Below are 23102 nucleotides of genomic sequence, written 5' to 3'. Positions count from 1 at the left end.
CCGGTGGAGGGCCCCCGTCAGTTGTGGTGGCTTACCCCTAATGGATCTGTGCACTTGGTACGTGCCAGGTTAAAATTTAATGGCTAGGAAAATAAGCCCTAAGGACATAAATGGTAGTGGACTCCTAAAAACTAGTGTGACCCCTAGAGCTAGATGTTGGAACACGTCAAAAAAGTCATTACCTAGAGTTTTACTTCCATGAGACTGTGGTGTACTATCACTAGGGAAAACAGGAGAATTCTGAATTTTGAAATATTTATTTTGTATGCAGGTTCAGCAAAGCAACAGCCCTTGAATTCAAATCAGGTAATTCCAAAAAATCCAAAAAATCATCAAAATTATCTAGATTGTAAACGCAGCGCAGTCCTCGTCCGGTGTAGAAATCCCGGGTTTATAGTCCTTTTTGCAAAGACAACCTATAATAAATATAGACAAGTGGAGGGAATGACAGTGATGCCTGACATGATTGTCTAGCGCTTCTCCCTACAGAAAGGGGAGGAGTTATACAGTCTGATGGCCACTGGCAGGAAGGACCTCCTGTGGCGTTCTGTGCTGCTCCTCGGTAGTCTCAGTCTACCGCTGAATGTGCTCCTGTAGGACAGCAGTGTGTCGTGCAGGGGGTGAGACGTGTTGTTACGAATACTGAGGAGTTTCCTCAGTATCCTCCTCTCTGTCACCTCCACCACAGACTCCAGCTCCACTCCCAATACCGAGCCAGCCTTCCTGATGAGCTTGTTGAGTCTGTTGGTGTCGGCCGTCTTCATCCTGCTGCCCCAGCACACTACAGCGTAGAAGATGACGCTGGAGACCACCGAGTGGTAAAACATCTGCAGCATGGTCTGGCAGACGTTAAAGGACCTGAGTCTCCTCAGTAGATACAGGCGACTCTGTCCCTTCCTGTATATTGCCTCTGCATTTGTGGACCAGTCCAGTTTGTGGTCAATGTGGACACCCAGGTATTTGTAGCTGTCCACAATGTCCACGTTGGTACCCTTGATGCTGACCGGGTTTGGGAGTGTCCGGTGCTTCCTGAAGTCCACCACCAGCTCTCTTGTCTTTGTGACATTCAGCTGCAGGTGGTTCTGTCCACACCACTCCACAAAGTAAGTAGGTGTGTGCTCTGTGCAGCAGGTAGATGATGGCGTCCTCCACTCCAATACGGGGCTGGTAAGCAAACTGCAGGGGGTCCAGCGATGGTTCCACAACAGCATGCAGGTGTTTCAGGACCAGCCTCTCCAGAGACTTCATCACATGTGAAGTCAAAGCAACTGGTCTGTAGTCGCTGTGTGTGCTTGGATGTTTGGTCTTGGGCACAGGAACAAGGCATGTTGTCTTCCACAGGGCAGGGACAGTCATCAGGCTCAGACTCAGGGAGAAGATGTGCTGGAAGACCCCACACAGCTGTGTGGCGCAGTCCCTGAGTACTCTGGGGCTGAGTCCATCCGGTCCTGCAGCTTTTCCCGGTCGTAGGCGACTGAATTTATTAGATGTTTTAACAATTTATTAATCATTACATCATGAATTACTGTTAATTTCTATGTTAATACTTCAGCCCATAGCCTTCTTTAAGGGGAAGTTAATCCTGAGATCTCAACTCCACTTGACAACCCGAAGGATGAGACTCCCAGGGAGAAACACAGAAATGTGATATATGCAGTCCAGTGCAGTGATGAATGCTCTTATCTGTACATTGGAGAAACTAAATTATGCAGCATTTGATTGAGTGGTTTCCATTAGATGCAACATCAGCTAATGGAGATGATGCAGCATCTTTAAACTGCAATTGAAAGTGAAAGTTTGAGGGTGCTCTATAAAAGAGCAGCATTCCACTTTCACTCTTCACTCAGCAGCAGCAGCAGCTCTTCAGGCATGGTAGGAGTCACAGAGCATGTGTCTGCATGTTTACTATGTGACTGGTTTTCAGTTCCCACTTTGATTGTAAGATCATATTTTTGTTTTATTGTGATATCTTATTTTATATATTTAGATTATTTTTCTTTGTTGCAAAGCCAGTACAACTCTTTTCAATACAAAAGAGTGCCAGTGTTTCTTTTTACAGTCTAAATGTGTGTTTTCATTGACAAGAGTTAAAACACTGTTCCTGTTTAATCTAGTAAATATCTAGTATTTGTAATGACCAGCTATCTGTTAGGGAGCATATTCAGTATGTTACTAAAATACGAAAGCTTTCATTAGGATTTTATTACACAAACCAGGCTTGTTTTCCATCTGTGTGAAACTGAAATTAGTGGAAACAACCTTTTTGCCTGGTGATGACTATGGACATTTGCTATACATGATTGCTTCTGCTCACTGCGTTCATAAGCAAATAGTGTTTGCCATGAGGCTCTAATATTCACTACTAACTGTGGTCCCCTCACTCACCACCACTCACAATATACTTCATCTATACATGCTTCAGTCATTAGTACATGTTCATTTACAAAACCATTCTGGCAGGGACATGCAGAGACCGTTGGACGGGCAGGTGCTCAAAGTGAAAATAGGGCACATGGACCATGAATTTGAAACACCATTTAGGACATATAAAGATAATGTGTTAAATTGAATTTATAAGCTGTTACAGTATTGGGAGGGGGAGGGGGGTCTAGGGGTCCTCCCCCAGAATATTTTTCATGAAGTAGAAGCCATTTCCTGCATTCTGGTGGATTTCAACACCTATTTTACCGACAGAAGTAAAAGCTTAACTCAACAACTATTACTGAGAGATTCAATAATACCTCCTTATTTATTTTAAGCAATGATGACAAATACAAAACAAACTGAAAAGAAAACAGCTCTGTCAACCAAGATTATTATAATAAAACAGGTTTACATCTGTTACTTTCTACCTCTGTGCCACCATGACTATAGGCCTAACCACAAAAGCTACATTTCTGTTTCACAGTATTCCCAATGAGACCTTCAGCTGGATTGTCAGATCTTAGAGACTTCACAGAACAGATCAGATTAAACAGATGGGGCACGTTGTGGATCATGTGACTGACCAACGTAGATCTAAGTTATTATCGGTCCATTTACTATTATTTTGGACCACAGAGAGTGGTCACACACAATAACAATATAAAATAAAATAAAAATTAACTTTGACAAAATGGCACTTTGGGCCTCAAAGCTAAACGGGCGGGTGCTCTAGCAAAAGGCTAAGTAAAAAAATGAAGAAATCTATATGTAAAAAAGAAGAACTGTTAGTTCAGCTTTCTGTTTTTGTTCTAAGGCGGAGAAACAGAAGGATGTCCAAGGTCAACCTAATAATGGTATGTTCCTTCTTACTATTTTAAGGTCAAAATATTTCATCTATAACAAACTAAAGACATTGAAGACACAGTTACCCTGTGAGAGTGCTAAATGAATGGTTGTGGTTTGTCACAGTCAGCTCCACCCTGGGAATATATGTTTTCTCTGGGTGCTAGCTGCTAGCCGCTGACTCCATTTTCAGTCTCCAGGCTGTATGCCAATCCGGTTTTTACTGTTTGTTGTTTTGTCATTAATCAGAACTCAATGCGCATGCATTGTGTGTTTTCTTGTCTTGTGTCGCTTGTGTCGTTTTCTTTTTTTCAGTTCAAAAAGCAGTTTATTCCTTTGTAGCCCTGTCGGAAATAAACTCGGGGCAAAGCTGTCGCAGTTCAACAGTTGTTTACATTTACAGTGACAATTATTATTAAAACAGCCATATTAGCCAATTATGATAAATGATGCATTAAAACTGAAATGTTACTCTCACCAACTGAATAAGCTGCCACCACTTCCTCCAGAGGTAAACACACTTTCATACTCCTGTATAGTGCTGTTTCAATCACTTTACATGTTGTCAATAATAATCAATTTCTACACACAGATTTTATGCTGATGTAGGTCACAGTGTTACTATGAAGAAATGTAAAAAAGAACTGTTAGTTTAACTTTCTGGTTTCGTTCTAAGTTGGAGAAACAGAAGAAGGCTGTCCCAGATGACCTTTATAATGGTATGTTCCAGCTTATTATTTTAAGTTCACAATATTTCATCTGTAACATGTTGTTGTTTTGTCATTAATCAGAGGTGACCATGAAACAATTTTTAAATCAAATCCTAATCAGATGAAAAAAATAAAAAAGAAGTTACTGAATTACAGTTACTAGTCACACCTGCTGGTGGCTGTTGTTCTTTTTCTGCTGAAACACAGAAAACATTTAAATGGTTCATCTTACTTATTATCAAGTATAAAATGTGTACTTCAGTACAGACATATGTACTAATGCATAAAATAAAAATGTATAACTTGATACTTCTAATTGTATATTAATGTGTGTCACATTGCATAATAATGGTTTGAGACAGTTTGATAACTGTCATTTATCAAACTATCATAACATTCTATTAGTCCTGAAACATGTCATGTAAAATGTTTAATTTAGTGGGAAACTAACAACACAATGTGTTTCAAACAAATTTTTGAGGGCACAGTGACTAAAAAGGTGTGCAGAAAATGCTTATATTACTGTGTGTATGGGCCACAATCAATCATCAATGATCAATCATCCTGATCGCATTGATTATTTGTTTTACTGCAGAGTGAGCCGCTTCTTAGTCAATTATCTTTGTTCACATTTAAAATAAAAGAGTTTAATCCCTGAGGAAAACTGATAAAAAGATTTATCCCAATTATTTAAAGACTTCAGTATATACTTTAATATTTAAAAAGATAGTCGCACTTCCACATTAAAATGTTGTGATTGGAATTTAATTTTTGGGGCACACATCTGTAAGATGGTAAATATTACAGGCTGATGAATGATTGACACATTTAGTTATTTGGTATCCGAATCAGAAGTTGCTTTAATTCAAAGATATCAGAAAGATAAAACACAAAACACTCAGCCAAAAACCTGACAGTCCAATTCTAAAAAAATCTTATTTTTGGTAATTTGCAAAGCTAAAAGCTAGCCTATTTATTCAGATTTTTAAAAAAAAATGTATATATGTGTGCATGTCTCTGCTTCGATAAACTCAGTCACTACTAGATGCATAAGTAAAATCAGCCTGCTATTGTTTTACATGTGGTTATTATGCTGTTTGTCATGCAGCCCTGCAGCAGGTTCTGTAGGTTTACAGTGTGTTTGCAAAGTCCCCTCCAAAGTCAATGATAGCTCTCAGTGCACTCAGGATCAGAGTGTCGACATCATCTTCCAGCAGGGTTTCTGTACAGTAGTTCTTCATAGGAAAGATGCAGTTTTTCCCACTTTTCTGCTGAAATCCTCAATCTAAGTTTGAAATAATGAAGGTTTCAGTTTAAGTTGTGTTCAATTGTTCAAATGTTCAGCTGAAACTCACCTTTGTCTTCACATATTTGCTCTTGAATGTGTTTTTCAGATCTTTTTCAACTTGCCCACAGGCCTGGTCAATTTTTGTGAGGACAGCGATCTGTGGAATACCTGTAGATACACAGATTGACTCAGATATTGTCCCTGCATTGACTTAGGCCCAGTTCACACTGGAGAAAGTCAATCCAGCTAGAGATGTAAGCCAATCCGGCTAGATCCATGGATCGAGGTCTATCCGGATATATCCGGATTGATTTCCCCAGTGTGAACGGGGTCTAATTACTGACCCCTGAGTGACAAATATGTGAATTTTATGAAATGATCATGATGAAACTATCATTAGTGCTTTATTAATCTGGTCTTACCCAAAGCACTGGCTGCCTCTCTAATCTCCCACATCTTTTGCAAAAAAACATCTTTCATGTCTCCTGCATTAGCCGAGTAGAGACAGACCAGAACATGGACTCTGTCATCGGGAGAGGGTTGAGAGACGTAGCCATGGTCACTAGGTGTCAGTGGAGATACAGAATTGAACTGCAGAATGAAAAGATTTAAATTATAACTATTGCATGTCTGAGTTTTACGCATGCGTTAGGTGTGACATCTGTACCTTGTAACCCTCCATCACATGTCCCTTCAAGGCCAGTTTGATGTCCTTGACATGGACTCCTCTTGCTGTTCCTTCCTGCAGACCCATGACATCATTAAAGACAAAAGGATAATTGTTCCCTCTGCCTTCTCTCTGGATGGTATGAGTTTTAAACTGAAACACACACACACACAAATGGTGCACCTTCTGCAAAACAAATTCTAGACCAAGCAGCCTCCTGTGAGAAAGATCTGACAGTTATAGGTGTGTTTTAAGTATATTTAGAGGTTCACTTTTTGCATGTGCAAATATTTTGGTATTGCTTTAATGCTCATATTTGCCCTTCGGCTTCATCAAAAGTCTGCTGCTTTCTAGCTTTCAAAGATCTTTATCAGCTTGGTGTGAGTGTAGTGCACATGCAACACTGAATATGTGCCAACACAAAAGTGGATAGACACGAGTTTACACACCTCTTTAGTAAAACTGATTCAGAGTTGTCTGAACTGTTCAAAGCTGGAATCACAACTTTCCTTCGAACGACACTGCTGACAGAATTGATGAAGGTGGACTTTCCAACACCAACTGGACCATGGAGGAGAACTCTGATGTGTCTGACGGCCTCATTTTCAGGTTTATAATTCTTCACATAATCCAGATCACTCGCATTGTTTCTGTAAAAATGTGGCAAAGATTCAAAACAGACGTTTTCACAAAGACACTGTATGTGGGGGAAAAGGCATGCCTGGTCTACATGTCATCTCAATGATCAAACTGTCAATATCAATAATAAAGGAGTGACTAAATGAAAGAATGTGCCAGTAAATGTATAATAATGTGGGCAATGGCCAATGTAAAATTGTTATGTGACGTGTGGGGTTTTAATAGGACCCAGGCGCAGACAAAAATAATGTTCAACAATAGGAGCTTTATTCAAAGCTAAATAACAAAAGCAGTCCAGAGGAGCAGGTAAACGAAAGGAGGGCTACTGGAAACAGTGCCAGACAAAAGGTAAAAAGTACAAAATAAACACAAAAGAATAAACCAAACCAAACCTGAGGATGATCGGGGAAACATGAGGAAACACGGAGGAAGAAGAAGGACGAAGAGGTGGATCACAAGGGAGTACACACGGGGGTGCACACGGGGAATCACAAGGGAAGAACTGACAAAGACAAAGGGAAGGCACAGGGCTTAAAAAGAGGAGAGACGACACAGGTGAACACAATTAGGGAGGAGCTGATAATCAGGGAGGAGGCTAGAGGAGGAGAGAGGGAAGGACTGAGGAGCAGAGAACAGGAGGGAGGAGGAACAGAAGGAGAGAGGGAAGGACTGAGGAGGAGCAGAGAAAGAGGAGGGAGGAAGAGAAGGAGAGAGGGAAGGACTGAGGAGGAGCAGAGAAAGAGGAGGGAGGAAGAGAAGGAGAGAGGGAAGGACTGAGGAGGAGCAGAGAAAGAGGACAAACACTGAAAACTAAATAACAAAATAAACAATATAATAAAAGACAAGGAGCCAAGACCCTGGCTCATGACAAAAATATGAGATTAGTTTACATGTAAATTAAGTTCTGCATTTATTTAAAGAGATGTGCGTATTTTTTTATTCATGTGTTTTTACATTTGTTTTTTTTATAATAATACAAAAAACACCAATAAATCAATACATTAACTCCCTACAAAGTTAAAAATGCTTTGACAGAATGTCTGCAGCTTTACCTTGAACCTAAACACAAAGATAAACCAATTTCATGTGTCTACAAATGAAGTAATTTACTCAACCCCATTGTTAGAGCCATTTATTTATGTTCTTTATTTACGTTTTCTATATCGATAAAATGAAGTCTAGTAATTGGCAAAGTGACGTCAAATTAGGATCAGCTGTTTTATCACCAGGTGAGGGGGGTGGAACAGATGCTTTGTTTGCTCGGGGAAAGACATTGTGGAGGATGGGGCATCGACACGGTTTTTGACCTCACGTAAACTTTATTTAATTTTGTGGAATCAAATTGAAGCCAAATAAAACAATGGATTGAGCCGAGCTTCAGTTTGTCATTTTTGAAATGTGTGTGAGTCAAGGAAGCGGAGCCCTGTTTTAGTGGCAAGATTTAAAGAACATGAACGCCATAACACCCATGATACCTGTCTCCACGGAGTCCTAAGAGCTGGTATGACAAAAATGAACATTTTCATCATTTTTTGAAGAAAAATAAAATAATATTAGGTCATGAATTATTAACAGAAATCATGTTCTAACTTACTGGGTGGAAAAGGTCCTCGTCGTGGTAGGGTTGGAGGTTCTATAGAAGAAGACAAATGCAATACATTGTCAAACAAAAAGTAATTAATTGTACAGTTAAAATAAATCATTCAGGATTATGTTTTAAAACAAAAGAAAAAACAAAATCTAAATTAATTACATAAATAATATACAGTAGCAGTCAGGCACAGGCAAACTAGGCAGCCGACCGGGGCAGCATTTTTTCATGACACATGGGAGGTGGCCTTTCTCTTTCTCACCGAGGACAGTTCCCCTCTGGGTCTGTCAAATGGACGGACAAGTGTTTGTGCAGGATTGTTTTCATTGTTTTGCAATAACATGGCTGCTTGAGTCAGAATTCTGAGAAAAAAGTTAGAATTCTGACTCTAATCACAGAAAAAGCAACCTTTTTTGCCAGTGGCCCTGATCCTCTTCTGTCATATAAAATAAAATAATATGCAGCAGAAAATAAGGAACATAGCACAGAGAATTAATCAAGTAAAATCAAGTAAAATAATAATACATTATGTGTAAACAGACACATTTCAAAAGGCTAATGAATTGCTGCATCATCTAATAGAGATTAAAAGCAGCTTTGAACAATGCTGTGCATGTGGTTTCATGTAACTTACTAGATTCTGGATCACCCATGGCTGGAGAAGAATAGAAATTACAGTGAAGTCCCTGAAATAAAACCATTATGAAGTTGAAGTCACATCAGAACTGGTAGATATCAATGAAAATACATGTATTCTCAGAAATGTTGAGCTTAATAAATATAAATATGTTAGAGAAGAAGTCTTACCTTGATGATGCTGCAGAGAAAAGGGATTGAGGATTGTGGCAGCTGAAGACCCCTTTTTATAGAGCACTCTTGCACTTTTCCTTTCAGTTTGTATACCAGGATAAGTCACATGGTTTACAAGAAATCCTTTTGGGGTCTGGGGGGAGGATTAATTATTTGTTTAAGGATGTAAAAGGTGTCACACAAATGCTCTGCTCATAATTCATATCTACAGTTGTGATGTGATTTCTCAGAAATTTTGAGATGAATGTGATAGTGTAAATAATGGTAGGGGAAAAAAATATTATTTGAGTTCAAAATGTAGTGGTTTGAGTTTTGAGAAAATGAAACTGAAAGTTTTCCTATGCCCTATAAAAGCATGCTGTCGTTCAGTTTCCACTTTCATTCTTCACTCTGCAGCAGCAACAGCTCTTCAGGCAAGGTAGGTGTTTCTCTTCTGAGATAGATAGATAGATAGATAGATAGATAGATAGATAGATAGATAGATAGATAGATAGATAGATAGATAGATAGATAGATAGATAGATAGATAGATAGATAGATAGATAGATAGATAGATAGATAGATAGATAGATAGCATTGAGAATAAAACATTGGAAAAGCTAAAAGTAACACTAAATCTACTAAATTAGCAATAAACCGAGATTTGGCATTGAAAAAATTCTAATAATATTATGTATTTTTTATTGATTTATTTCTTCTTCATGTCAGTTTTCATCTCTCTTCATCTTCATCTTCCTGATTTTCAGATCAAATCATGGCTGACAGTAAGAGGAGCCGACTGCACACGACAGAAGCACCACATTTATTTTGTTATATGTACACTTTTAAAGCAATGATTAACTTGTTATCAAAGCTCTTCCTGTAATTCCTCACATCTTTCTACACACACACATACACAGACATCTGTCTGCTTGTCTAACACCAAATCTGTTTTCCCAGATTATCCATCCATGGATCCATCATCACAGGTAAGATAAGATAAGATAAGATAAGATAAGATAAGATAAGATAAGATAAGATAAGATAAGATAAGATCTGAGAGCAACACAAAGTCCCTTATACATATACCTTTCCATGTTTTAATAATTTTGGTTAGCGAACATAAGGGAAGTGTTAGGACATTGAAATTACATTCAATAGAAATGTTCATTAAAGACACATGGATGAACTGATTTTAATTTGCTGGTCAAAGGTTATGGTGATATTAGAAACATGTTTTTGTTTATAACTGAACTGAAAATCTGAACACATTTTCTTTGGAATTCAAATAAATTCCATCACAGATCAAGTGATTCAACATGGTGGTCAGACATCACAGCTCACTGGACAAAGTAGCCTATATGTATTTAGCCATAGCTCAATAACTCCCCTGATAATTGCTAAGGGCTACTAATTATTAAAACAGCCGTATTAGCCAATTATGATAAATGATGCATTAAAACTGAAATATTACTGTCACCAAAAATGAATTCATGAGTTCACTTCAATGAAGCCCTGTGATGTTATATCTTTGTGTCTGTGACCAGGGAAGACCTGAGCGTCCTGTTTCCAAGCAGCTGCCTCCACTGCCTCCAGAGGTAAACACACTTTCATGTATATACTCACACATAATGCTGTTTCAATCACTTTACATGCTGTCAATAATAATCAATTTCCACACACACATCTTAGCTGATGTAGGTCACAGTGTTACTATGAAGAAATGTAAAAAAGAACTGTTAGTTTAACTTTCTGGTTTCGTTCTAAGTTGGAGAAACAGAAGAAGGATGTCCCAGAAGAACTTTATAATGGTATGATCCAGCTTATTATTTTAAGTTCACAATATGTCATCTGTAACATGGTTTTGTTTTGTCATTAATCAGTGATCAGAGGTGACCATGAAACAATTTTCAAATCAAATCTTAATCAGATGTGTCTTGTGGTACATTTTATTTTTAACACTGTCACCTTCTGTCTCAGACATCATGGCCTAAACATACACCTCTGTTCTTCACTTTACAGCTGTAGGCGTTAGTTTGAAGCACTATCAAGACTACAACAAGGACCACAACATCAAGAAATTCTTTGATACTTTTAAATCCTTTATAGATTCAAAACCAGATGTGTCCAATGCAGGTGTGTATATCTGTGTAGAAAGACTCACACTGGTCTTCTAATTTTGCTGAAGTGACTCTTCATGTTTTGCAGCTGAATCAAAATGGTGGAGGTTTCCAAATGTGTTCAGTTATGTAGGTGAGTGTCTCAGCTGATTTTTGTTGCATTTTGTTGTATAGGAATCACAGTTAGGATCCACACAGTGACTACAGGGAACACATACGGGCCTGATAAGGCTCTGCTGGCCCAAGTGAAGGACAGTGGGCGTATAACACTAGAGGAGACAGACATGTCCAGATGCCATGTCATCATTCTCTTCTGTCAAATCAGCTCTCGTCCTGGATCAGATGTGCAGTATGCCATGAGTGACCTTCCAGGTAATACAACAGCTTTAGTTTCCTGTCATTTAGTTTCTGTATTTCTGGATCACCTCACATTCTTCTCCTTCCTCTGTACTGTCAGCAGGTGACAAACCAGTCATCCTGGTTCTGATGCACCACTCCCGAAAGGCCTACTACACAGACACTGAGAACTGGTCTGACACTTATCCCAAAGTTGTCTTGGGTGTTAATGTTTTCTACCATGAGACTGTGAAAGGGTTATTGTCCTGTAAAGAAAACAAACTTGCAGTCCAAAAAATAAAAAAGAAGTTACAGAAATACATTAGTCATTAGTCTACATTAGTCTAGTACACTAGTCACACCTGCTGGTGGTTGTTGTTCTTTTTCTGCTGAAACACAGAAAACATTTAAATGATTCATCTTCCTTATTAGTATCATGTATAAAATGTGTACTTCAGTACAGACATATGTACTAATGAATAAAATTAAAATGTATAACTTGATGCTTATAATTGTGTGTCACATTGCATAATAATGATTTGAGACAGTTCGATGTATAACATTCTATTGGTGCTTAAACATGTCATGTAAAAAAAAAAAAACGTCATGTCCTTAAACATGTCATGGGAAACTATAACAACATCTAAAACTCATTTTTGAGGGCACAGTGACTAAAAAGGTGTGCAGAAAAGGCTTATATTACTGTGTGTATGGGCCACAGATGCAGCACAAACCTACACCTGCAGCTCTACATGCCAAGGTGGAGAGATTTCATTAACACAGCAGCACAGAACACAATGGGCCTCATTCACAAACAGTGTTCTGTGCTTAGTCTGTGTGTATGGTCGCACAAATCCAGGATAATTTGTTCTTAACAAATTTAGAACTGCCTTAGGTAAGCAGCTTCCTTAAATTGGTCGGTGCGCAGGTTTCATGACAGTCCCCGAGCAACAGGCAAGTAATAAGCATTTTCTGCACACGTTTTTAGTCACTGTGCCCTCAAAAATTAGTTTTAGATGTTGTTATAGTTTCCCACTAAACTGAACACATTGCATGACATGTTTAAGGACCAATAGAATGTTATACATCAAACTGTCTCAAATCATTATTATGCAATGTGACTCACACATTAACACACAATTACAGTGGGGAAAAAAAGTATTTAGTCAGCCACCAATTGTGCAAGTTCTCCTATTTAAAAAGATGAGAGAGCCCTGTAATTTTCATCACAGGTATACCTCAACTATGAGAGACAAAATGAGAAACAAAAATCCAGAAAATCACATTGTAGGAATTTTAAAGAATTTATTTGCAAATTATGGTGGAAAATAAGTATTTGGTCAATAACAAAATGTCATCTCAATACTTTGTTATATACCCTTTGTTGGCAATGACAGAGGTCAAACGTTTTCTGTAAGTCTTCACAAGGTTTTCACACACTTTTGCTGGTATTTTGGCCCATTCCTCCATGCAGATCTCCTCTAGAGCAGTAATGTTTTGGGGCTGACGCTGGGTAACACGGACTTTCAACTCCCTCCAAAGATTTTCTATGGGGTTGAGATCTGGAGACTGGCTAGGCCACTCCAGGACCTTGAAATGCTTCTTACGAAGCCACTCCTTTGTTGCCCGGGCGGTGTGTTTGGGATCATTGTCATGTTGAAAGACCCAGCCACGTTTCATCTTCAATGCCCTTGCTGATGGAAGGAGGTTTTCACTCAAAATCTCACGATACATGGCCCCATTCATTCTTTCATTTACACGGATCAGTCGTCCAGGTCCCTTTGCAGAAAAACAGCCCCAAAGCATGATGTTTCCACCCCCATGCTTCACAGTAGGTATGGTGTTCTTCGGATGCAACTCAGCATTCTTTCTCCTCCAAACACGACAAGTTGAGTTTTTACCAAAAAGTTCTATTTTGGTTTCATCTGACCATATGACATTCTCCCAATCCTCTTCTGGATCATCCAAATGCTCTCTAGCAAACTTCAAACGGGCCTGGATATGTACTGGTTTAAGCAGGGGGACACGTCTGGCACTGCAGGATTTGAGTCCCTGGCGGCGCAGTGTGTTACTGATGGTAGCTTTTGTTACTTTGGTCCCAGCTCTCCGGAGGTCATTCACTAGGTCCCCCCGTGTGGTTCTGGGATTTTTGCTCACAGTTCTGGTGATCATTTTGACCCCACGGGGTGAGATCTTGCGTGGAGCCCCAGATCGAGGGAGATTATCAGTGGTCTTGTATGTCTTCCATTTTCTAATAATTGCTCCCACAGTTGATTTCTTCACACCAAGCTCCTTACCTATTGCAGATTCAGTCTTCCCAGCCTGGTGCAGGTCTACAATTTTGTTTCTGGTGTCCTTTGACAGCTCTTTGGTCTTGGCCATAGTGGAGTTTGGAGTGTGACTGTTTGAGGTTGTGGACAGGTGTCTTTTATACTGATAACGACTCCAAACAGATGCCATTAATACAGGTAACGAGTGGAGGACAGAGGAGCCTCTTAAAGAAAAAGTTACAGGTCTGTGAGAGCCAGAAATCTTGCTTGTTTGTAGGTGACCAAATACTTCTTTTACTGAGGAATTTACCAATTAATTCATTAAAAATCCTACAATGTGATTTTCTACATTTTCTTTTCTTATTTTGTCTCTCATAGTTCAGGTATACATACACTCAACAAAAATATAAACGCAACACTTTTGTTTTTGCTCCCATGTTTCATGAGATGGACTTGAAGATCTAAACTTCATTCCAGATACACAATATTACCATTCCTCTCAAACATTGTTCACAAATCTGTCTAAATGTGTGATAGTGAGCAACATCATGATTAGTGCACAGGTGTACCTTAAACTGCCCACAGTAAAAGGCCACCCTGAAATGTGCATTTTGTTTCTGCTTTATTGGCGGTCTGGGGACTCAGAACCAGTCAGTATCTGGTGTGACCACCATTTGCCTCATGCAGTGCAACACATCTTCTTCGCATAGAGTTTATCAGATTGTCTATTGTGGCCTGTGGAATGTTGGTCCACTCCTCTTCAATGGCTGTGCGAAGTTGCTGGATATTAGTGGGAACTGGTGCACGCTGTCGTATACGCCGGTCAAGCACATCCCAAACATGTTCAATGGGTGACATGTCCGGTGAGTATGCTGGCCATGCAAGAACTGGGACATTTTCAGCTTCCAAGAATTGTGTACAGATCCTTGCAACATGGGGCCGTGCATTATCTTGCTGAAACATGAGGTGATGTTCATGGATGTATGGCACAACAATGGGCCTCAGGATCTCATCACGGTATCTCTGTGCATTCAAAATGCCATCAATAAAATGCACCTGTGTTCTTCGTCCATAACAGATGCCTGCCCATACCATGACCCCACTACCACCATGGGCCACTCGATCCACAACATTGACATCAGCAAAGCGCTCACCCACACGACGCCACACACGCTGTCTGCCATCTGCCCTGAACAATGTAAACCGAGATTCATCCGTGAAGAGAACACCTCTCCAACGTGCTAGACACCATCGAATGTGAGCATTTGCCCACTCAAGTCTGTTACGGCGACGATCTGGAGTCAGGTTAAGACCCCGATGAGGACGACGAGCATGCAGTTGAGCTTCCCTGAGACGGTTTCTGACAGTTTGTGCAGAAATTGTTTGGTTATGCAAACCAATTGTTTCAGCAGCTGTCTGAGTGGCTGGTCTCAGACGATCTCGGAGGTGAACCTGCTGGATGTGGAGGTCCTGGGCTGGTGTGAGGCCGGTTGGATGTAATGCCATATTCTCTGAAACGCCTTTGGAGACGGCTTATGGTGGAGAAATGAACATTCAATGCACGAGCAACAGATCTGGTTGACATTCCTGCTGTCAGCATGCCAATTGCACGCTCCCTCAATGCTTGTGGCATCTGTGGCATTTTGCTGTGAGACAAAACTGCACATTTCAGGGTGGCCTTTTATTGTGGGCAGTTTGAGGTACACCTGTGCACTAATCATGATGTCAGATCAGCATCTTGATGTGGCACACCTGTGAGGTGGGATGGATTATCTCAGCAAAGCAGAAGTGCTCACTATCACACATTTAGACAGATTTGTGAACAATGTTTGAGAGGAATGGTAATATTGTGTATCTGGAATGAAGTTTAGATCTTCAAGTCCATCTCATGAAACATGGGAGCAAAAACAAAAGTGTTGCGTTTATATTTTTGTTGAGTGTATGATGAAAATTACAGGCCTCTCTCATCTTTTTAAGTGGGAGAACTTGCACAATTGGTGGCTGACTAAATACTTTTTTTCCCCACTGTATAAGCATCAAGTTATACATTTTAATTTTATTCATTAGTACATATGTCTGTACTGAAGTACACATTTTATACATGATTCTAATAAGTTAGATGAATCATTTAAATGTTTTCTGTGTTTCAGCAGAAAAAGAACAACAACCACCAGCAGGTGTAACTAGTTACTGTCAGGGGTTGTGAGATGGCGGACACAAATGCAGACTTAGCCGGAGGTGAAAACAAACTCAGTTCCTTTAATATAAGCCAGGGTTCGGTACACTGGTGATCAGTCCACGAGGCAGAGGTATCCAAAAAGGCAAAGGCAAAAAACAGTAGTCAAATCCAATCCAAGTCACACACAAGAGAATCCAAAACTTACTCGAAAACACGTAGGGAAAATCACAAGAGCGGAAAGGCTACTTGGACAGCTGTGTCGCATGGCTCACAAAAGACTCACAAAACGAATTGGCAACAAGGGGCAGGAAACACACAGGCTTTATACACAGGAAGACAATTGGACACAGGTGAAGCACATTAGGGCGGAGCAGGTAATCACAGGAGGGGGAAGGGAGCACACATGAGGAAGGGGAAGTAAACAGAACTGAAACACAAGGGGAAGATCGAGTTTCAAAATAAAACAGGAAGTAACTAGTAAAACTAAAACTAATAAAAACAGAAAATGAACTACAAAATAAAAGACCTGACTGAAACCATGACAGTTACTGTAATTCAGTAACTTCTTTGTTATTTTTTCGACTGCATGTTTGTTTTCTTTACAGGACAATAACCCTTTCACAGTCTCATGGTAGAAAACATTAACACCCAAGACAACTTTGGGATAAGTTTCAGACCACTTCTCAGTGTCTGCATAGTAGGCCTTTCGGGAGTGGTGCATCAGAACCAGGATGACAGGTTTGTCACCTGCTGACAGTACAGAAGAAGGAGACGAATGTGAGGTGATCCAGAAATACAGGAACTAAATGACAGGAAACTAAAGCTGTTGTATTACCTGGAAGGTCACTCATGGCATACTGCACATCTGATCCAGGACGAGAGCTGATTTGATAGAAGAGAATGATGACATGGCATCTGGACATGTCTTGTCTCCTCCAGTGTTAGAAACCAACTGGACGTTTGGGCCAGCAGAGCCTTATCAGCCCCATATGTGTTCCCTGTAGTCACTGTGTGGATCATAACTGTGCTCCCTATACAACAAAATACAACAAAGCATTACCAGTGCACAAAAATGGGATCACAGCCAGCTACACGTTGGCTTTCATCGTCTTTCAATCCAGTTGTTCTCAGAAATGAAATAACCACATGCTCACTGCAACAAATGTCTCCACGTTACTTCAACACGCCCCATTTCCCAGCCTTTTCATAAGGAAATGCGGACGCACACAATCATATCAAGCACTGTTGCATTACAAAAAAACTTTTATCGATCAAATAAACGTGCATGTCGACATAGATGGTAAATAATAATATAATAGTGATCGTTTCCTAAAAAGGTTTATTAAGGGCCAAATCGCTTAGAGAAATGCGTGAATTGTCAGGGAGAACACAGTGAACACAGGCCTTTCAGTCTGCTTCACTCCCGTCCATACGTGTTCTGCCCTTCCCTGGACACAGGCTCGTTTTATTGAAAAGTGGAGGTACATTTGCATAACAGATAAACAGTTTTCCAAGACCTTCGTTGGCATTACCATATTGGGACATGTTGCCCTGTTATTCCCACCTACCAATTATAATATTGTTATTTATGACTGTGAAATGTTTATGACTGTGTTTTCCTCCTATGTTGGATGATTTACCTTACGTCCACCTTCACCCCACAAGGGGTCCTGGAATGTAAACATTCTTCCTGACTCTCTGTAAGAGTTATAGATGTGTTTTCTCTGAGTGTAAGCGTATATAATCAAGTACATATGTGGTCTATATATCATGTCAGTGAGTAAATAACATTATATACTTCACAGAACAATAAGGTTGAGGCAGGCAATCGATGGAATCGAGGAAGTACAACACACAAAGATAAACAAGGAAAGCAAACAGGAAGCAACCAAAACAGGGCAAAATAAACCAGGAAAAGTTCAATTTCACTAAAACAACCAGGAACATCAAGGATTGAATGAAAACCAAACCAGCTGAAGCAGCGATCATCACAGTGATGATGCAGTCTCTCTCCAGACTAATATCTTCTTTAAAGACAAAGGAAAATGTTCTCTCTTCTTTCCTTTTAGATCGTGTTAGAGCAGTCACACTCTAAATTTCTTTACTTGAAACTGGCTGTGTGTCATCTAAACATCACAGTAATCCATCCAGGCAGTTACTGGATACTGAGATATTTCAGGCTGGACACCCCATCATGACAATCAGCAATGGTGAAATCCATCTACAAGATGAGGCGTGTTTGTGTTGTAAATGAAGAAGAACGATTCAACAAAAGGACAACAGAAAAGGAAGAGGAGCAACTTAATGTATCAGGGGAATGAGGCCTGCCAAGAGGCTGAGGACCAGACTTCACCAAAACAAAGGGCAGGCCAAGACTAAACCATGGTGTCGCCCCCGCTATAGTTGACCAATCAATTGTTACTAAACCTAAGGAGGATCTGCATCCTTCTGGAAGGTTGGTTACAATTAACTGCTTGCAGTCTGTACTTTTCCAAAAAGAAAAGGTCTTTGTACAAGCATGATTGCTTGATGCACTATGTACAGCACCAACTAACCACTTCTCCCTGCACTCAACTGTGCAATACCTGTTTGTTATCATAACTTTACTGTACGTTTTATTGGTGGTAAATGTTATGTATCCTACTCTAATGTTACCTCTATTGTATAATGTATTGTTAGTTTACTTTATAATGGAATAGTAGGTGTTGTGTATCTGTGTTGAGGGTGTTGGTGTTCTGTGTTTTTGGGGTGTTGGTTGTTCCTTTTTCCCGTAGGGGGCGCTCGGTCCCCATGGTGGGAGCGCAGTGGAGCTTGGCTGGAGGCGGATCTATGACACCTCACTTCCTGTCGGTCCTCCTTTAAAGCTGGAGCGCGACTTATCTTCGACGCTGGATTGTCTCCTTTCGTGGTACACTCTTGCCGCAGTTCTTAAGAAAGGAATTCTTTGATCAGTCGTTTTTTGGGAAAAGATTTTGAGAAAGACTCACGGTGCTCTCTGTTCTGTTTCAGGTACGAACTTTGGATTCATTGTACTCCTCCAGCCAGTTGCCTGCGCCTCGCCACCTCATCTTCATAACAATTCTGTAACCACTTGTAAATATTAAAACTCACCGTAAAACGCCACCCTCTCATGTCCTGCTTTTGGGTCCTACACTGAAAGCCTTACAGTACAATCCAGCCAGCTATGGACCCAGCGGACACTGATCCAATAACCAAGGCCCTGAGTGCCCAGGGCATAACCATCGGCAGGCACGAGACTCAGATTTAGGAAATGGCTGAAAGCATTCGCGGCCTAACCCACGCTGTCAATAGGATGCAGGCCCAACTCACTCAGCTGACTACTCGTCTGCTAGGCCCCGAGGAGGCCTCACCGGCACCTGGTCCATCGTTAACTCCAGCCCCGGCATCTACACAATCACGTGAGCCAACTGTTCCCCCACCTGAACCCAACTCAGGGGATCTAGGGACTTGTAACCGCTTTCTTTTTCAATGTTCGATTCTGTTTGGTCAGCAGCCAGCTCAGTTTACCTCAGATAATGCTAAAATCTGTTATATGGTGAACCTATTGAGGGGCAAGGCTAGTGATTGGGTAGCGGCTCTGTGGAAAGGGAATTCCCCTGTGTTACACTCTTTTGATTTATTTGTCACCGAGATGCGCAAGATTTTTGATCACCCAGTTCAGGGTCGCGAGGCAGAGGAACGTTTGCTGAGTATCCGCCAGGGGGCTAGATCAGTGGCTGAGTTTGCGGTGGACTTCCGCATTTTAGCTGCAGAGGCTGGGTGGGAGGATCAAGCGTTACGGGGGATTTTTTATAAGGGACTCTCGGATAGAATTAAGGATGAACTCTCACACAGGGACGACAGCTCCTCCTTTGATGCGTTGGTTGCTACCGCTATTAAGTTGGATAACCGTCTTAGGGAACGGGGTCGAGAGAAAGGAACTCCCCAGGGAGCTGGTGTCAATCGTCCATTTACTCGAACTGGCCCTATAGTTCCGGTTTCTACCTCTCATGTTTCTCCGGTAATTACGGATGAGGAGCCCATGCAGTTGGGCAGAGCTAAGCTGTCTCAGGCTGAGAAGCTCCGTCGCTACGAGGAGAAGCTCTGTTTGTATTGTGGAAACGCTGGCCATTTCAAATCCGTCTGCCCAAACTCTCCGGCTCACCACCAGTAGAGGGAGCTCTGGTGAGCCGAACAGCCTCCCTATCCTCTCCTGTGCAGTCAGGTTCAATTGACTCTACCTGGTGTTCTCCTTTTTCCTTCTCAGACCTTGTCGGTTTTGATTGATTCCGCTGCTGATGAGAGCTTTTTGGATGAAGGGCTGGTTTCTAGTTTAGGATTGTCGGTGGAAAAATTAGAAACAACGAAATCCGTTAGTGGCCAAAATGTGGCCATTCAAAGCATTATCTCCCATCGCACCGTTCCTGTGACATTGCTTTTGTCTGGTAATCATAGGGAGACTGTCAGGGTTTGTGGATGATGTGGACACAGTCGCAGAGAGCAGAGCGGTTAAAATCCAAAGAGTCTTTATTTAAAGGCCAGGAGGGCAAAACAATACAAAACTAAAAATCACACTTGTAGTGGCAAAACTGGGTGAGGCGAGAACAAAACACTAAACTAGCAAAACAAGAACAAAAAACATGACATAACCTGGATCACGTGGCGTAGCGTAGCATGGCATGGCATGGCAAAAAATGGAGACAAGACCTAAACACAAGCCCCTTGAGTGATGACGAGACAAACTGGCAGAGAGTGCAGGGAAGACAAAGACTAAATACACAGGGACCAGGGAAGACAACGAGACACAGATGACACACATGAGGGCAGGGCTGGTAATCAACAAGGAGGGAAAACACAGGAAGCAAAACTCAAGACAATACACAGGGAGGACAGGGCTACCAAAGTAAAACAGGAAACACAAGACAAGACTAGACAACTAAACAAAGACCCAGAACTACAGGAAAAATAACTATAACTAAACACAGATTAAACTAAAAACCCAAAACAAGTAATCAAAACCATAAACAAACACCAGATCATGACAGAACCCCCCCTTCAAGGAAGGCCCCTTCAAAGCCCACCAGCGAAGGAGACCCTCCAGGGTCCGGGCGGAAGACCACCAGCGAGGACGAGGCCGCGGACCCTCCAGGGTCCGGGCGGAAGACCACCAGCAAGGACGAGGCCGCGGACCCTCCAGGGTCCGGGCAGAACACCAGCGAGGAAGACGAAGCAGAAGACCCTCCAGGGTCCAGACAGGAAGCCAGAGCCGAAGACGAGGCAGGGGACCCTCCAGGGTCCAGACAGGAAGCCAGAGCCGAAGACGAGGCAGGGGACCCTCCAGGGTCCAGACAGGAAGCCAGAGCCGAAGACGAGGCAGGGGACCCTCCAGGGTCCAGACAGGAAGCCAGAGCCGAAGACGAGGCAGGGGACCCTCCAGGGTCCAGACAGGAGGCCAGAGCCGAAGACGAAGCAGGGGACCCTCCAGGGTCCCGACAGGAAGCCAGAGACGAAAACGAAGCAGGGGACCCTCCAGGGTCCCGACAGGAAACCAGAGCATGGGACCCTCCAGGGTCCCGACAGGAAACCAGAGCAGGGGACCCTCCAGGGCCCCGACAGGAAACCAGAGCAGGGGACCCTCCAGGGCCCCGACAGGAAACCAGAGCAGGGGACCCTCCAGGGCCCTGACAGGAAACCAGAGCAGGGGACCCTCAGGATCAGGGCTGGAAGCCAGAGTTGGGGGTTCCCCAGTGACTGCACCAGTCGCTGGGGCTGAGAGTCCTTCTGGGTCAGGGCATGGACCCAGATCTGATGACCCTCCAGGGTCAAGGCTGGATGCACCCCCAGCATCCAGACAGGTGACCTCCAGTATCTCTGCCACCCCTGTCATGGCAGGAAGTCCTCTGCGGGGGGCACTGGAGGTCTCTGTGGCAGGTGACGCCGTCTGGAGCCCGCCCTCTGGCCGAGACGGGAGGAGCGACGCCATCTGGAGACCGCCCTCTGGCCGAGGCGGGAGGAGCGACGCCGTCTGGAGCCCGCCCTCTGGCCGAGGCGGGAGGAGCGATGACGTCGTCTGGAGCCCGCCCTCTGGCCGAGGCGGGGGGAGCGACGCCGTCTGGAGCCCGCCCTCTGGCCGAGGCGGGAGGAGCGACGCCGTCGTCTGGAGCCCGCCCTCTGGCCGAGGCGGGGGGAGCGATGCCGTCTGGAGCCCGCCCTCTGGCGGCACCGGAAGGGATGGCGTCATCTGGAGCCCGCCCCTGGGCGGCCCCGGAAGGGATGGCGTCATCTGGAGCCCGCCCTCTGGCGGCCCCGGAAGGGATGGCGTCATCTGGAGCCCGCCCCTGGGCGGCCCCGCAAGGGATGACGACATCTGGTGCCCGCCCCCGGGCGGCACCGGGAGGGATGACGACATCTGGAGCCCGCCCTCTGGCGGCACCGGAAGAGATGACGTCATCTGGATGGCTGATCAAAAGGTTCACCCCTGTGCTTTCTTCTCTCGCCGACTCTCCCCAGCAGAGAGGAACTACGACGTCGGCAACCGTGAGCTGTTGGCTGTGGTTATGGCGCTGCAGGAGTGGCGGCACTGGCTGGAGGGAGCGGAGGTTCCATTTTTGGTGTGGACCGACCACAAGAACTTGGAGTACGTTCGCTTTGCTAAAAGACTCAACCCACGACAGGCGAGGTGGGCACTGTTTCTCGGTCGCTTTGATTTTACACTCACCTATCGCCCTGGCTCTCGGAACACTAAACCTGATGCCCTGTCCAGGCAATTTTCCCTGGACTCGTCCCCCACAGAAACCCCCCCCATCATAGCCCCTTCCTGCATTGTTGGAGCCGCAATATGGAGTATTGAATCCAAGGTGAAGGAGGCACTGAAGGAGGTGGAGATCCCCACCGAGTGCCCTGAAGGTCAGCTCTTTGTACCCACTGATCTCCGACCTGCCGTGCTACAGTGGTCTCACACTTCTAAGGTCAGCTGCCACCCTGGCATGCGCAGGACGCTTTACCTCCTTCGGCAACGGTTCTGGTGGCCCCGCATGACCGAAGACACACGGGACTATGTCAACGCCTGCTCTGTCTGTGCTCGTGGGAAGTCCAGTCATCGCCAACCAGCGGGCTTGTTGCAACCCCTCCCCATCCCTCACCGACCCTGGTCTCACATCGCGGTGGACTTTGTCTCGGGACTTCCTGTTTCCCAAGGTAACACCCTCATCCTCACAGTCGTTGACCGTTTTTCTAAGGCTGTACA

At 43.0% G+C, this 23102-nt stretch overlaps 1 protein-coding gene and 1 pseudogene across 1 annotated transcript; one reads left to right on the top strand and one right to left on the bottom strand.

Annotated features, from left to right (window-relative positions):
• Positions 1–4988: 4988 nt before the first annotated feature.
• On the bottom strand, positions 4989–6081 carry LOC114426668 (interferon-induced protein 44-like; annotated as a pseudogene).
• A 3255-nt stretch (positions 6082–9336) lies between these two features.
• LOC114426659 (uncharacterized) lies at positions 9337–11919 on the top strand. The gene is made up of 8 exons (XM_028394203.1): positions 9337–9390; positions 9719–9736; positions 9912–9940; positions 10499–10549; positions 10720–10762; positions 10974–11087; positions 11246–11443; positions 11532–11919. Exons 2-8 carry the CDS (start codon positions 9727–9729, stop codon positions 11738–11740), a joined length of 654 nt encoding a protein of 217 aa, XP_028250004.1. The 5' UTR covers positions 9337–9390; positions 9719–9726; the 3' UTR covers positions 11741–11919.
• Positions 11920–23102: the final 11183 nt, after the last annotated feature.

Source organism: Parambassis ranga, chromosome 21, assembly GCF_900634625.1.
Source record: "Parambassis ranga chromosome 21, fParRan2.1, whole genome shotgun sequence".
In the NCBI taxonomy this organism is placed as follows: Eukaryota; Metazoa; Chordata; class Actinopteri; family Ambassidae; genus Parambassis; species Parambassis ranga.
Note: the sequence above shows the minus strand (reverse complement) of the source record. Positions and strands in the feature narration are given on the sequence as shown.

Bases quoted from the DNA above. Each gene is read 5' to 3' on its own strand.
- LOC114426659 (XM_028394203.1), top strand. The intron at 10,763-10,973 runs GTATGATCCAGC...TTCACTTTACAG, and splicing joins CCCAGAAGAACTTTATAATG to CTGTAGGCGTTAGTTTGAAG. The intron at 11,444-11,531 runs GTAATACAACAG...TACTGTCAGCAG, and splicing joins TGCCATGAGTGACCTTCCAG to GTGACAAACCAGTCATCCTG.